The 17250-nt window shown below is 36.7% G+C and overlaps 1 protein-coding gene across 4 annotated transcripts in view; it reads left to right on the forward strand.

The window, feature by feature from the left end:
* HERC2 (HECT and RLD domain containing E3 ubiquitin protein ligase 2) overlaps window positions 1–17250 on the forward strand; it is a 102496-nt gene that overhangs the window by 18540 nt on the left and 66706 nt on the right. For 3 of the 4 annotated variants that reach the window (XM_068182664.1, XM_068182665.1, XM_068182667.1), the window contains 11 exons: window positions 721–858; window positions 8872–9091; window positions 10791–10891; window positions 11657–11813; window positions 12621–12731; window positions 13051–13222; window positions 13809–13982; window positions 14608–14796; window positions 15387–15538; window positions 16351–16508; window positions 16949–17062. In XM_068182664.1, the coding sequence (XP_068038765.1) occupies window positions 721–858; window positions 8872–9091; window positions 10791–10891; window positions 11657–11813; window positions 12621–12731; window positions 13051–13222; window positions 13809–13982; window positions 14608–14796; window positions 15387–15538; window positions 16351–16508; window positions 16949–17062 (1686 nt within the window). The remainder of the gene's footprint in view (window positions 1–720; window positions 859–8871; window positions 9092–10790; window positions 10892–11656; window positions 11814–12620; window positions 12732–13050; window positions 13223–13808; window positions 13983–14607; window positions 14797–15386; window positions 15539–16350; window positions 16509–16948; window positions 17063–17250) is intronic. The other variant, XM_068182666.1, reaches the window with a different exon arrangement.

Raw genomic sequence — 17250 nt, forward strand, 5'->3', positions numbered from 1 at the left:
TAAAGAGAAACTTACAGCTGTCTAGTTCTACTCCATTTAGAAAATTGAGACTTTCAGGCAGCCTTTGATTACAGAGATAAGTGAATAATGTCTGTGTTCTGACTTTGTGAAAGTAGTCTCAAAAGGATTGCACATGCTTCTTTTGTTGCTTGGGCAGAAAATGTTGGTATTATTTTCAGTACTTGCCAGTAATTACTAAGATGCTAGATGTTTTACAGATGTTGACATACTGCTGCATAAAAGTAGGGTAAATGCCAGTGTGTAGCTCTCCTTGATTTCGAAGTATAGGCTATTGCTGTATTTTTTTATTCTTGGAAATGGAATATAAAACCAAGTAAATGCTACAGCAATACAGATAGTTGGGAGCACAATCTGACTTCAAGTGCCTTCTTTGCAGTACTGTGTATTGCAAATCCTTTGCAATTCTTACATGATGGTATCTATATTAAATGCTCATCATCCTCAGGAGGTTACAGAGGTGATTCCTGGATTGTAAGGTCACTGTCTTACGAAATGTAACATGAGACCCAGCACCTCTGACAGTTAACATGGTAAAATACTACTTCCCCCCACCATGTTTTCCTAATGATAGACAATATTTCTGTAAGCTTATGGGCTGAGGATTTCACCTTTATATTTCTAACCTGGATCTGAATTCCAACCTGACTTGAAGGTATCTTACCTGGTCTATTTTTTCCCCTTCTCTTTTGTTTTCTTTAGATGATAGCACTGAATGCCAAACTGCGTCGAAGAAAGAAGAGCAGAACGAGAAAGAAAAGAAAGATGAAGAAGAGACTCCACTGCCCACTTACAGGGCCAAATCGATTGTTGAGAGTTGGGTGTGGGGTAAACAACCAGGTATCACAGCTGTTTTGGTCATTTTCACTGACATTATGTATTTTGTATTGATCACTTATTTTGTAGCATCAGGAAGTTAGGTTAGTGAAATAAGTTGGATATGTGGTTTAACTGTGATTGAAATTAGACATTTGCTGTAATTAATTTCAGGTTTAATTAGACTCTCGACTTGAAGAGTCAATTTGCCCCTTTCAGGCTGCTTGAAGGAATGATAGACCGATTTGCCATAAATGAAATTACCCAGTGAAAAGTTCCAATGTCTTCAGAATATTTCTTTTCAGTTGCAGACATTATAAAGAAATTGCTTGGTTTCTGAAGCCTAAATTCTCTGCAGGCAGTAATGGTTTAATGGGTGATTTTTCTCTTTGGTTTCATGGTCTGGTAGATCGGTTTGTGTGAATCATGGGAGGAAGGTTGAAATGGTTAGTTCAGTTAACTGTTTGTCCTGACCTTTGCTGACAGTAATTGCACCTGTGGTGGCAGTGGAAAAGCAGTTTGTGTGTTCACATCTTCGTGTAGGGGTCTATAAAGTACTGCTTTTGATACTGAAGCCAGTTGAAGTTCATGGCTGTTTGCTGCTGTAGAGCAGTTCATTGTCTAAAATTGTCCTTGTTTAAAAATAGCAGATCAGAAGAAGCCCCAGTTCAGTAGTTTATTTTACAGTTCCTGGTACATGATATTGCCTGATTCAGATGTTGGCATGTACAAACTTCAGAGACATCTGTTGTGTCACTTGTCCTTTCCCCTCGCCCAGAAGCACTTGAAGATCCCTGGGAGAAGTATTATCTCTTCAGTGCCAGAATCTGCATCTGTGTAGCTGTGTTTGCTAGGGGAGATACTTGTTTCTGTTGAGCCACAGGTCAGCTGCCAGTCTGCTGTCCTCTGCTCTGTGCCAGCCTGCTTGCTGCCTTTCCTTGAGGACAGGAGGGACAGATGGATGTGCTGTCACTCTGGTAGTAGGACAGCATCTTGCAGTATATCAGGAATGACAAGAATTGCCACTTCAGTGGAAGAGAGAGCGAGAATTAAATGTGTTGGAGAGATGTGAGCTGAAGGTCACATTATTTATGTCTTATATTCTTATTTCATGTGTGTTGCTGAAAAGTAAAATAAAACTATTTTACAGAATGGTAATCTAAATGTCAAAGATCTTGCCAAATTTCTTCCAGCTGACCAAACTGTTTGAGACAACACTTGGTCTTTAAGCTCACCCTCCAATTATTTTCTAAAAAATTGAAGAAGCAGTTTTTCAAAATAAAAAGGATGTGTGTATGTTTGGAGTTTTCAGAAAGAAATAGCTTTCTGTCTTGTAGTTATTAAAATACTTATATATAGTATAGTTTATTGCCATGTGTATGGATTCTTGTTCTAGAAGTAATGTGTGAATAATTTGTCAGAAATAGATTTTTATTCCTTGGTCTCTGTTACCATTTGTGCTTGAAGTTTGTATCACCTAACTGTGACAAAAATCCTTAAACAGTGCTATGAACACACTTGTGGTTTATTTATGCAATAAATGCATTTATTGTATAAATAAACTGCAAGTGTGGCTTTTGTTCATGATTGTAGGTTACCTTGTTAATTTTTGTTTTGCATTTGTCCAAAATGTAGCCATCCTAGTTTTTGTGGCTTGGTAATTAATTTTGAAAAAAGCTGAAGCATCAGTTCCATTTTGATACTTTCTGTTAATGTTCCATAAAATGCGAACTGTTTTAAGCATTTCTTCTGTTATTCTTCAAAAAGTAAACTTTTAAACATTTCCTTGTCATAACCATGAAGGAACTTTTTTAAAAGGAGAGTTTTTTTCTTAAATATATAATTGCTGATCAAGTAAGAATTAAATATTTACTATGTCTTCATTTATGGTTTATATTCCTTTACGAGTAAGGTATAATTCAGATATGGAGATCTGAGGTCATGTTACAGAAAGAACTGAAGAGGCATTTGAAGTCAGTGTTTCAGGTCAATGCACTGAAGTATTTCTACTGAGTTGAATGATTTATAGCCTTACATTATGAAAATAGTAACTAGATATTAGACACTGTATGTTTTAGGAGTGCTGTAATGCAATCTTATTTTGCCAAGTGTGGAGGATCTTGGTGTTGAACTTCAGGCTAATCTAGGTCAGTGGGCCTTGTGAGACCCCTCCCCCATGAGGGCTAAGAGATTGTGAGAGCACCGAGAAAAACCGGCTCATTAAATGTGTTGAGCGACAGTACTTCATGTGCCCCTCAACTCCATGCTTGTTTTGTCATCCTGGCACAAGTTCAGAGGAGCAAAATGCTTTCTCTAGCTCTCATTTATGCTGAGATCGCTGTGCTGTCAGAACAGGGCAAAGATATCATAGTGTTTTTCTTTTTTTCTTATTTTTTGTAATGGTCTTACTATTCCAAGTACTGTAAGAATACAAGGTAATAATAGATACATGCATAAGTCATTATTTGACTTAAGGTGTTTTTTTTAATTTCTCTTGCATCTTAGTGTTCTTCCATTTCATATTCAGCTCTTTCATGATACCACTGTTAAACGATTCCTTTTTTACATGAATGCTCCCTTAAATATCTTCTGCCTGTTGTATTCATACCAGGTTGAGTACATTCATAAAGTAGTTCCTCTGATTCTTCCTAAAAATCCTTGTTTACTACCTTCTTTTATTTCAGTTTTCTTTCCTGAAGATATTTCAGGTTTGAACATCTTACATGATCTGAGGTCCAGGTGTTCAGCCCTAGTTATGGGGAGAAATAAAGAAGAAACTCTTTGAAGTGCTTATTCAAAGCCTACAGAAAGTAGAGCAGTATTTCATCTTCTTGGGCTTCTTTTTCTTAAATGAATATGCTTAAGGTTGGGTATATTGAATCATACTTTTTACAGTGTTGCATCTTATTTTTCTGATGTTGTTAGTACAATATCACCAAGAAATGCTTTATAGGCACTACGGGAGAGGCAAGGTTATAATTAACCATGTGACTTCAGTGAGCTTGTTGACATACTTGTCATTACCAAGTGCGCTTATATTCCTGCATTTGTGTTGGGAGAGGAGGAGATAGGCAGAACTTCCATCCTGTAAGGGGCTTTTAGTTACATGATGAAATCTAAATTTACACGAAGTAAAATGTACAGAAGTAATTAAAAAGTAGTCATGGCATTGAAAAAAACCTTATTTTAGCCTTCTTTATTGAGGTATTTTTGGCTTTTATCACATTTCTTGATTCATGCTTTCAAGTTTAGATTTACAAATGCTGACTCAAAGGATAAAATTTGACCCCCCCCATTTTACATTTCTCAGAGCTCCTTTGTCCATGTATTTTCTTTTACCTTTTTGCCTTTGCATCATCATCCCATCATGTTGCCTCTACCCCAGCTTGAAACCACTTGTCCTGCTCCAAATATCTGTTTGGTTGCTGTTTATGCCCTTAAGGAGTATTTGTGTTAGGGTGTATTTTTACACACAGACAGGAATTTAAATTCTTGCTATTTTGTTCTGTGCACGAGTATTAGAACATCAGTTTAAACAAGTTTTGCTGTAAAACTTTGACAATTATAGAATTGTAGGATATGCTGAGTTGGAAGGGACCCATGAGGATCATCAAGTCCAACTCTTGGCCCTGCCCAGGACACCCCAGTAGTCACACCATGTGCCTGAGAGCATTGTCCAAACACTTGCACTCAAACAGGCTGGTGCTGTGACCACTTCTCTGAGGAACTGCAGTGCCCAACCAGCTTCTGAGTAAAAAACTCCTGATATCCAACCTGAACCTCCCCTGACTCAGTTTTATGCCATGTCCTTGAGTCCTGTCGCTGGTCACAAGAGTGAAGGATGCATACTTACCCCTCCACTTCCCCTTAGGAGGATGTTGAAGACCACAGTGAGGTCTCCCCTCAGTCTCCTCCAGGCTGAACAAACCAAGTGTTCTCAGCTGCTTCTCATAAGGCTTCTCCTCCAGACATTTCACTGTCCTGCACCTAGCCACAAAGTGAGATGCATTTGGAATGCACTTGCAGCTGATCAATATTTCTTCTGCTGAATATTAATAAGGTGAAGTCTGATGTTGTTCATCTTTTGAACAGGGGAGCAGAAAGCTAAAAGCTAAATGCCCTTTAGGCATCATATTCTTTGTTGGTATAAAATAACATTGGAAGCCTATTTTGTTTTTGTTTCTGAAGGAAATTGGATGTATGTGATGGCATTGTTGTCCTTCCCTCTAACTTTTGCATTTGCTCATTCTAGAGGTTTGAAAGGTCATTAGAAGCCTGTTAAGCCAAGCCAACTGCATCCTTTATCTCCTCTTTGTCCAGTGGAAATAATGTGTAGTGGAAGGGGAACGAGAAGACAAAATATGAAATTCTCTAGGAAATTAGAGCACATTAGTTCTGCTGGTGACAGGAATGTGTACTCATTATAACATGAGATTCGTGCCAAATTCTGCTTGAAATGTGTTTCCAAGTCTGAAATCTCTCCACACTGTAACATCTCTATTTGCTGTTACTAAAGTTTGTGAGTCAACCTGGAAACATTTCAGCCTGATACTGGCATTTTTAAGGTGCCTAATTTATCTGTCAGAAATGTGTGGTGTTCCTTAAAAGAGCTAATGAAATGAGCATTAAGAAACCACATAGCATGTTAAGTTATTTCTTCGTGCAGTTAAAACAGGAGCAAACTGCCTTTGGACATGCTACCTATCTTAGGGCTTGTGTCAGAGGTAGTTTAAGAAGCTGCTTTCTTCAGCTGTTTGTTTTGTCCTGTGTTCTTCAGATATCTGAATAACACCACTTCTTAACTCTGTTCTGTCAAATAGGCTGGATTGAACAATTCCAGTGTTTTTCCTTCTAATGCAGGGAGCTTTGGGCAGGAGGAATTAGGAAGTGAAGATGTGTAGTTGTGTTGTTTGCTGAGAGGAGGGAGAGATGTCATAAATTTTAACAGAAGAGGGTAAAACCCTTACCTCTCTCTATTGCAGCCAGCAACTGTGGCTGCCAGTTAACAAGTATTCTGCTAATGGTGTTTTGAGAAATGAGACTGGTGTGCTATGACTCCAACTCCTACAGGTGCAGGTAAATAATGTGTCTCTACCTTTCACAGCATAACTGGCAAAGCATAGCATTGCAAAGGATGGCTAGCATCAAGGGCTGGTGTAGTGACATACGAACAGTTTTGTTTAAAGAGTTCCCTGTAACCTTCTCAGATGAAATTTGAATCGTTACTATTAATAAGCTATTCTCTCATTAGACTGTTCAGTTCCTCTGTAAGTGTTGCTCAGATTTGAAGGTTTACTAAAATGTGTTTCACTGCATTGATTCCCAGATGTGTTTAAATCTTTTGAAAGCTTAACTAAACTTTTTGTAAAGATAAATTTACTTATTGTGGAATAAGGGAAGATATAAAGTGAGGAAGTGTATAGATATGTCTCACTTAAAAATAGTGTTACTTTTAATAAAACAAGACAGTCATTGGTTCAGTTTTTAGATGTCTGAGTTATAAGGATACTATTACCTGTTCCAGCCTTTACTACACTTTGTGTATGAACTTTTGTTTTGCATTCTCAAAATACTAAAGGGATTTTATATAAAATATATACAAGCAGAATTTGTTAATTTGGTAGAAAGCCTTCCTAAAATTGTAGCCACTTTTGACTGTGAAGGCACATCCTTCTCTCCCAGCTTTCTTAACCTCCCCCTAGGACTGAGATCACTGAAACATGTCAAACCCTAAACCTTAAGAAGGCAATTCTGCTGGCAAGAAATGTATCTTTCTTAATTTATGTAACACCTGGATGTCATTGTGGCTGATTGAAAGTGGTTTGAAAGGTATGCAGTTGCAGACTTTCAGGGAAAGTTCCTTGTGAGCTAGTTGCTGGAGGATTGGTGAGTAGGTGGTCTCTGCTTGTCCTGCTTCTTTCTAGTAGTCCCCATGATGGATTTTTCATAAGTGTGTTGTTTTGAAACAAAGTTTTCGCCGAAGTCTTCAACTCTCAGAAACAATTTTAGAGAGTTTCCACAATTAGGTAACTTGCTGGTTAGGAATGAAGGATGAATGCTGTAGCTCTGTATTACTTGACAGACTGCTGTCTCTATTGCTCAGTGCTTATTTTCTGTAGCACCAAATATAGAGTCTTTTCCCCAAACATAACTGTTAAAGGGCCTTCTTTTTTCTTCATTGGCTATTTCTTTACTTTTCCTGTAGATACAAGACCATAATTTGGGAATTGAAGATTCAGGATACAATTATTTGTCCAAACAAACAGTGTTAAGCAAAGTCTCTTTGTGAAGAAGAGAGCATGGTCATTTTGTAGTTTGGTGTTGTAGCCTGGTGGTATTGTAGAGGGTGATAGGACTTCAGTGTTCAGGAAGGGAGGAAAAAAGTCCTGATTTTTATGTCTTTGAATGGTTTGTCTAGAGGGATCATGGAGCTGGGATATCAGTATTGACAATGTTCTGTTGTGGTGCTCTGCAAGATGGTTGGGGTTTTTTTGTGCTTTTGCTCTGTGCTGCACAGTTTGGAAAAAATTTGTAGAGCTAAAATTAAGCATGGTGTGGCTTTTTGTCAAATTTCTTGTTGGTTTTGTCATATTTCTTGTTGTTTGAGTCAGGATGTGTAATTGCTACTGTCACTTTAATCTGAGAGGTCTAGACTGTAAGGAATATTTTTTTAATCTGTTCTTTCTTGTTGAAGAAATAAATTCCTCATAGTCAGGTGGAAGGATGTGAATTGCCTAGGGAAAGGAATCTAACACATTATGAAATGGTGATAGGTGAGTAGCAATGTTGAAAACAGGCTAGGGTGCTGGCTGACAGCAAACCATAAGTGACTGTGCAATGTGATCCAGTGGCAGAGAGCGCTGCTTGAATTCTTTCCTGGGTACAGAAAGATGGGGGACAAAACTTTGAAATACTTTTTACAGCTGCAGTTGCGAAAAAAGTTTTGTACCTCCTTAGGTAAAACCTTTAACCATAGAGACTACCATAAATGTGTCTAAATTTCTATAGTTTGGAGCTCCTTGTTCCAAAAAATTATTGATTTTGTATGGTTTTGGGATTGGTTTTTTTATAATTATTTTGAAATGTGTGCTTCTCACAAGCCGTTGTTACATATATGCAGACATATGGTTTTTTTTTCCATACCCTTAGTCAGGTGTCATTTAAAACAAAGATACTTCTGTGTAGCTGCCAGGCAACAAATGTGGTTGGCTTAGGGACAAGTATAATAATGCAGTGCAACGCAGAGTGGGGTGGCTCAGTGATCAGACTGTTAATGAAGGGACAGAAAAGAACCTCTTTAGGAATGTACATTGTTGATGTTTGTCTTAGGAATTAAAGCTACAGAGTATATAAAAATACAGTTTCCAAATGTTTGTTTTAGAATGGTTTTTTTCTTGTTGTTGTTTTTGACACTGTACTTGTTACCATCCGTTATTAGATTAATAGGACTTTGGGCTGTTGCATGCTTGCTGTGGTGAAGAGAAAGAAGAATTAATATTCTGGCATTGGTACATGAGTGAGATCTTTTATTTATTAATAGTACTTGAAAGCATCTTAAATTTATGACATTATTTGTTTCAGAAGCATAGCAGCTCTTAGCAATGATCCTAGAGTTTCTGGGTGTAGTTTCATAACTTCTGAGAAACTTAAGATAATATGTATCAGTGCAAAATGAAAGCATATTCTTGTGGGGACTTGCCTGCACTTAAAAGAAGTCTGGCTCTTGAGGTTGGATGATGATAAGAAGTTATCTAACTTGTTTTTTTGAAAAGCATAAATATTTCCTGTGATGTTTTTATTTCAAACATGAAATATGAAGGTTTAGATATGTTCAGACAAAACGAGTTTTGATGATAACCTGTGTCTAAACACCTGTTTTATTTATGTCATACTGTGTGCATTAAATAGAGAAATGAGGAGTTCCACTGGGTTCAGACTTCTGGTCAACTTACAGTTTTTAATTTGTCTTTATTTTTCTTGATATTGTATATAACAAAGATGAATGTTCATAAAATGGTATTTCTCTCTGATTCTCAGACGTGAATGAACTGAAGGAATGCCTCCAGGTACTAGTAAAGGAACAGCAAACTCTGGCCACACAGACCGCAACGACAGCTCTCTCAGCTATGAGGCTAAAGCAGAGGCTGGTTATCCTGGAACGATATTTCATTGCTTTGAACAGAGCAGTTCTTCAGGAGAACATCAAAGTCAAGTGGAAAAGCAGTAGTGTTCCTCTGCCTGCAGTGGATAAGAAAAGGTAACAACACATGCATGAACAAATTAATCCATTAGAAAAGCCATAGAAAGGTTATCAACCCGTCTATGAGGGCTTAATGTGATTTATTCCTCCTTGTGAAACGTGAATGGTTAAGAAACTTCTTATTTCTTAAGATGGCTTTACCATATTAAGTGGTGTTACCTGCCATCAGTCCTCCTCCTTGCCTGGTGCTTTCTTATAGTGTCTCTGTACTAGTAGGTATTTACTGTAATACATTGCTGTAGATACTAAACGTTGAGCTATAAGTATATATTTATTGAAGTTTTTCTTTTGTTCTGCTCATCTAGGAAGTATGCAGAAGCCTGTTTCAGAAATGGTGCTAATGGAAATCACATTGTTTGAATAACAACATATTTTTGTCAATAGTTGCTCAGCTTACATAAATTATAAAATACAAATACATAAAAGCAGAACATAGAGCTTTAGCTTGGGTAAGATATGATGTAATTGTGCATTTTATATATAACTACTTAATACAAATACAAAAAAAAAGCTGAACATAGTTTTCCTTAGTTTGAGTAAGAAATTATGTAATTATGCATTTTATATGCAGCTGTTTCAAGGGAAGTAACTGAGTAAGGAATCATCTGATTACTTTTCATGTCTGGATAGCTATCTAGACCTAAAAATAGAAAAATCTTATATCAGATAAGGCATTAAATAAAGTGTTCAGTAGTTGTCTGACGGAACAAGCAATTTGGCTAGGGAAATTTTTGTTGGATTGTCTCTAGATTCAGATATGACAGGAGAATGTAAGTAGATATCACAACTAGTTATTATGGAATTGGAGTTCTGACAAGAATATCTTTCTCTGACTAGACTGTTCTCTTGAATTATTTTTTTCAGCTCTGATTAAAAAGAGCACTGATATGTATCAGATTGCTAAAAATGCAAGCATAATTTCTTGAAAAAGTCCTAAGCTGTTCACTTTCATTGTAATCTTACAACAAAACAAACTAGACTTGGTGGTTCAGTGTTGGAAGTGGTAGGGAATCTCTTGTTGCTGACTGCAAAGGGGAGCTTACTTAAATTAATTTGATTGTCTGTATGAGAAGTTACCAGAAATGAGTGTGAGTCCAGCGGATTTTACCAAAAGTTGAAGCTATCTCTTTTCCTTACACACACAAGTACAGAAAGTGCATAGGAAGTTTTTTAGCACTGAGACTTGAATAGAAAGATAAGTAATGACAAAATGGGTGGAACTAATTATCAATAGTTAAAGATTAATTTTAAAAAATCTGCAAGCTTAGTTTATGCAGTCCAAACTAGCTAAAAGTACAGACTTCCTGAGTAAATGATTACTACAAGAAGTGCCTTATGTTTGTGTATTCTGAGTAAAGTATCATTTCACTTTGAGTAACTATGGGCATTTTTTTGGTGGCAGTCCATTATGCTGGTCTGGTTTATATTTTTCTCTGTGAAGCTTTTTGATATTGGACATTGAATTGTTTATTTGCAGTGGTTGAAGTTGGATTTTGGTTGCTGACATTGTGGTGTTCATCTTGTTTCTCAAGGCACAGCTATGATTCTTTACAAACAAAAACTGTGTAATTGCATATGCATGCATATGGCTAAATTATAAAATCATTGAATATATGTTATACAAAACAATCATAAAATAAGTATATATTATTGTAATACAAATTTATTGAAACTATTCATACATAATGTTATTTAGCTCAAGGCCTGTAGGCAAAGGTGTGGAAGGACTTGCACGTGTTGGATCCCGAGCAGCACTTTCATTTGCGTTTGCTTTCCTTCGCAGAGCCTGGAGATCAGGTAGGTCTGTGCTCTATGCTATGAACATATTGCATATATATATTTCATTTGAACCCATGTGACTCAATAAAGTGTATCTGTGTTAAATATTGGTATAGAACTATAAATTTATGAATGATAGATTTACATAATTGCTCTTATGTGATTCTATGCCCAACAATGTTGTTGTTGATCAAAGCCACCCAAGCCAGTATCAGTGTTGGGTTTTTCTGGGATACCTTTGCTGAGGAAGGTAAGTTGGGATTTCATGAAAAGCATGTATTTTTAATGCTAGATTTCAGAAAAGGGAGATTTAGTCTTCAGACAAGGTCAATCCACTATATTATTACATGATAGTAGCAGCTTAGAAAAAGCTTTGTATGTGAAGCTTTGTATTTAGTTATGTTCTTGTCAGTTATTGTCAAATTGCAGAGCTTGGCAGAATTGTGATCTGTGCCACTAAACCTGCCTGTCTCAGTCTGCACCATTTGGTCAGATGGCAGGTGTGGGCTTACTCCAGTCAGCTCTAGTTCTCCTCTTTTCTCAGTGACTGCATAGTGAAATCAGCTGATTTGGGTTTTCACCTTTCTGAATTTTATTTGGTTTTTTTTTGGTGAAGATGTCTTCAGAAGTTTGTAGTCAAATATTTATGTGAAAATTGAGAACTTTGTCCATAGGAAGTAACTTGTGTCTTGTGTTGAAAAAAAGCTCCACAAAATATTGTGTACAACAATTTCTCTGACTTCTGTAAAGGTGGGAATGTAACTGCTCTTGCTTGTTCCTTAGGTGAAGATGCAGACTTGTGCAGTGAATTGTTACAGGAATCACTTGATGCACTGCGAGCTCTACCAGAGGCATCCCTTTTTGATGAAGGGACTGTATCTTCTGTGTGGCTGGAAGTTGTAGAAAGGGCTACTAAATTCCTAAGGTCTGTTGTGACTGGGTAAGTTTCTTTTTTTGAGCTGTTAAATGGCAAGCTTGCATCTCTCAGAAGCGGGGGGTATAAACATAGTGATTTTTAGAAAATTTGAAGGATTTCCTTCCTTTTGTTATGTAGTTATATGAGCAAGCAAAAAATTAATGAGCTATTGAAATGATGCTCTGTAAACATGATTTAATGATTTTAGCTGCTTAAGAAAAATCTGAACTGGAATATTCTGAATCACTGCATGAAAACTTAGCAAAACAATTGTGTTTTACTAATGTAAATATATCTGCAGAAGAATGCTTTGGTAATACTATATATGTGCACTCTTAATTGTGCCCTTCAAGTATAGTAAAATAAGGTAGATTTTTGTGCATGAGGGAAAATACACTCATGTTGGATTTGGAACAGTCAGACCCTTGCTTTTCCCTGTTATTTAATTAGGCTTCAAGCTGTTACCTTTTTATAGTAGTTACTAGAAGTTGCTAGTAGTTACTAGAAATGTCTTTTCAATACTGGAACTTTGTCCTTAAGGGGAATATCATAAAACATATTTGAATTTCACCTGTGAAAAATGTTTTTCATGTTCTTAGCATGTTTACTAGAACTACAGATAGGTAGTGAAGCTTGGGGTGTTTTTAATGCCTAGCCGTGCCTCTAAAATGTGATCTAGTTTGGAATGTGTGGGCTTTTCTCAGCTGTTGTCATCACCCCTTTGATATTTTTCTCTGAGTTTAGTGGTTTGTGGGGTGCTGTAGATGCTTTTGGTAAGCAATTGTGTATTATTTTCGATTAGTTAATGTATATTGTTTGACTTTTAAATAGAGATGTGCATGGAGCTCCCAGTACCAAGGGGCCAGGAAACATTCCTTTGCAAGACCAGCACTTGGCACTTGCCATATTGCTTGAACTGGCAGTGCAGAGGGGTACACTAAGGTGAGGAGCATGAACACTCTGATTTTTAGCCATCACTGTTGGAAAGGGCTGACAGGCTTCAGTTTTCATGGATTTGTGTTTAATGTAATAATTGTGGTTCAAAACATACGCACCATTTCACTAAGGCAGTGGTGATTGAGACCTAATACTGTCTAGACTGCAAAATCCATTTTTTATATTTTGATAATCTGTTCAAAACAGAAAGCCCTGGCATCTGATTTTGCTTAACTTGAAAATGTAGAGATTGAATTGAATGGCTAACCTAACCCAATGGTTTTAGGAATGCTTATTAATAGAAAACGTTGATTCACTCTTTCAGCCAAATGTTATCTGCAGTTATGTTGCTGCTTCAACTTTGGGATAACGGAACGAGGGAGACGGATAATGAGCGATCTGCACAGGGAACAAGTGCACCCCTTCTACCTTTGCTACAAAGATTCCAGAGTATCATATGTAATAAAGACATGCCTAATACCGAAGAAGAGATTCAGGTAGTTATTCTTGGATTATTTAAAAGGGGCATTATGTTGGAATGAAATTTAATTTGCCTAGCTAAAATAATCATTAAATTATCCAAACAAAGTTGTTGGTGGTGTTTTCCATGTGGGGTGTATATACACCATGGTTGTTTGGTTTTCATGTGAACATTTGAGTTTCTTGAGTTAGGGGGATGAATGTCACAGCATGATTAGAGGTAAGCATCATATTTAATAGTTAAGGCTGATGTGATAATGAACTTAGATGTGGCTAAGTAACTTTTCTGCATATTTGGATTGTTTTTATTTTGTGTTCAAAATTAATTGAACTATGACTCTTTGTGAATATTACTGAGGTTGATAAAACATAATTAATCAATTTTATTACGCTTTTAACTTTCTATTATATACACAGTCTGACTATTTTGTCAACATTCAGGTTTCAAATTTTTCTCTAACATGAAAAAAGGATGTGCAGAGTTAATTTATTTTCTCTTACACTTGTGGAGATAGTCATCATGTCTAAACTTTGTGTATCTGTATGTGTAGTCTCAGAGATATACCTTGAGTGTTTTTCTGACTGCTCTTCTCTCTTTTCCAGCTGCTGACTTACCCACTAAGTCCAAATGAAAGTTTTCTGAGGTATCTGACTTTGCCACAGGACAACGAGCTGGCGATTGATCTGAGACAAACAGCTGTGGTGATCATGGCCCATTTAGACCGCCTTGCCACCCCATGTATGCCTCCGCAGTGTAGCTCTCCTACATCTCATAAGGTGATTGTTTGCAATAGCAGATACAGGAAGATGTTTTCCCTAAAAGCATAACTGAATTTCAGAATGCAAGGAAAACGGCTCCTAAGATTCTTCGAATTCCTTTCTGATTTTCACAACAAAATCTTGAGTTCTGAAATTTGTCTTAATTTGGGTAACTTTTATTACATCAGCCCTTTTTGAGTGAGCCTTGGAGTGCAGTTTTATGGTCTATGAACCATTCTTTCTTACCACACTTTGGTTAATTCTGCCATACTTTGAGCTGTTCCTTGTGTTTCTCAGAGTAAGTTCTCAAGACCAGACTTTATAAATGTTGGGGGTCTGACTTACTAAAAAAATAAAAGAAAGAAAAAAGTAAATGCCAAACTTTCCAACCTGAAAAATCTCTTAATCTCTTACCATAGACACTTACTGCTCATTTAGTGCCAGACTGAACTGAATATGACGCATGCAAGTCTTTATTTTTGGTATCTTCTAATTAGGAAGGTTTTATTGATTTTTGGAAAGAATGACTGTCTCAGATTTGAGCATATTTGGTATATAAAGTTTTAAAAAATAATCTGCTTTGTGGATTTTATTAAGTTGTGTATTTCAAAATTTAGTACTTACAGAATTTCTTTTTTCCTAGGGATCACTGCAAGAGGTCATTGCTTGGGGATTAATAGGTTGGAAATACTATGCTAATGTGAGTGGTCCAATTCAGTGTGAAGGACTGGCCAACCTTGGTGTTGTACAGGTTGCTTGTGCAGAGAAACGTTTTCTGATATTATCTAGAAATGGAAGAGTTTATACACAAGCATATAACAGCGATACTCTGGTGAGAGTTTTTTCTGTATTACTTCATAAGTTTCCTCTTCTAAATATTTACAGTTTCTTAGGAGAGTAGATGGAGACATGCTGACTTTTTGTGACCTTCTGTACTGTTGTATTTGAACTTTCAGAAATAGTGGGGTTTGTCTCTTGGGTTGACTTGATGAAAAGCATATGGATTCTGTAATTTCCGTCAGACTAGAGGTTATGGATATTATGATTTTTTTGGTATGCTGGCCTTGGAAATTTCAGAAATTGGAGGATATGAAATGGATCTTTCTTTAATGATACAACTATGTCCAAGTGGTGTAGTTTCTCAAACAAACATATGCTGTAAATAGAAGCCTTTGTCACTAAGATAGCCTGTAATGTTAAGATAAACACCATTTTCATGTGTACTGAAGACCTATAAGAATGGGAACACATAACTTCAAAGCATTGCTTTTGTCATGTTTGACCATTTTGTTCTTCATGCCTTCACCTCATTAATTTGAGAGCAGAGTTTTGATAACACTGGAAATGGGAAAACTGTACCTAGTTATGTAATGGAGAATGTCAGCAGATCTTGTAAGCGTATTGCTTTTGCTTGCTTTACAGGGACCACAGCTGGTGCAGAGTCTAGCTTCCAGAAATATTGTGAAGATAGCAGCACATTCAGATGGGCATCACTATTTGGCTTTGTCAGCAAATGGTGAAGTTTTCTCTTGGGGTTGTGGAGATGGTGGAAGACTAGGTCATGGGGATACAGTGTATGTATTAAAAATAATTGTAACATTTATTTGCAAGTGTTCTGAATTAATAGTAAAAATTATTTTGTTGTGTATATAAGCAATGTTTAGCATTTGACATTTGGCTCTGTTACTGAGCAAAAGTTGCATTCTCCCTGCGTGCTTTCTCTGTCTGGAATATTCCTAATTCTCTATTAATGCTACTTTCTGAAGTTCTTGTAGGTGGAAGGTGTAGTAGTGACCACTGTTATCAGGCCATTTATTAATGGTGTTATGAATCCAGAGTGCATTTTCTCTGAAATGTTGACTGACATGTTGGAGCAGGGTCATTATTTTATATGCAGTCATGTTGTACATTATTCCATTTTACTGGGACATTACTGTCTTGCTTTTGTGTAGAAGCAGTCTTCTACAACAGTATTGTATAGAGAGTGTACATCAATACATTTTAGAGATTTTTATGTGTCTTCCTCCAGTGCAGAATTCCCTCTCTCAAGAGAGAGGCTACACAAGGGTTATCAGTATCATGAAATTAATTGGTCTGATACAGTAATTAAAGGAATTTTTTTAACAATAGACAAATATTTTAAAAAAATATTGCATGAACTAAATTGGAAACAAGTTCCAGTTGTTAGACATTCCTTCAGTGGTTTGTATATTGTTGAACAATTTGAACTTAATTTTGGCTTGTAGTTCTATTTGTATTTTGCAACTTCACACTAATAATAGGGCTTGCAGGTAGAATTGCAGCAATTCTAACAAGTATGTCACACCTTTTATCACCTACTCATCAAATCACCTTTTGTAATACATGTCACCTTCTCTTTAAATAGCCCTCTGGAGGAACCCAAGATGATATCTGCTTTGTCTGGGAAGCAAGCTGGAAAACACGTTGTTCATATTGCATGTGGAAGCACCTACAGTGCAGCCATTACTGCTGAGGGAGAGCTGTATACATGGGGACGAGGAAACTATGGCAGGCTTGGTCATGGTGAGTTAGTTGATATCTTCAAATAAGTTGCTGAAGAATTTAGTGCCTGTTGCAAATGATCTTTCATCCCACCTAAAGCTGATTTGAGAACATTATGTGACTTGATGTGAATTGAAATAATTCTGGGAGGGATTGTCTCAAACCCAATAAATTCCCAGAGTTTTCTGGAAATAAGCATTTGGATAGAGAAGAAAAATCTGCTATGTTCTTTGCTTCTTTCTTTGTGAAGCTAAGACTATTTTGTGGGTTAAATCCTTGCTGGATGTCTCTCAGAAACCTTACAGGAGCTTAGTCATGATACTCAAATCTGAAAGCAAAACTAAATGACGCCACACTACACGCACACAACAGAACATCCAAAAGCAAAGCAAAGAAAACAAACAAAAGAACCTGTCTGGCCTTCTGGGTTTTGCTTCTCACAGAACCACTTTGTTTTGAAGGTTCCAGTGAAGATCAGACCATCCCAATGCTGGTCACGGGGCTGAAAGGACTCAAAGTTATTGATGTGTCGTGTGGGAGTGGAGATGCTCAGACTCTTGCAGTTACTGAAAATGGTTAGTAGCAAAACAAAACTTAAAATTTTTAAGTAAGGTTACCCGTCCTTCCTTTTACTCTGAGGATATTTGTACTGCAGATATGCTTATTCTGGCAGCTTGAATTCTGTAAGAATTTGAAGATGAAATTCCTTCTGGGGAAAAAATATGTACATTTATACATTTTGTATATAATGTTGCAGAGGTAT

This window comes from Anomalospiza imberbis, chromosome 2 (genome assembly GCF_031753505.1).
Source record: "Anomalospiza imberbis isolate Cuckoo-Finch-1a 21T00152 chromosome 2, ASM3175350v1, whole genome shotgun sequence".
Lineage (NCBI taxonomy): Eukaryota > Metazoa > Chordata > Aves > Passeriformes > Viduidae > Anomalospiza > Anomalospiza imberbis.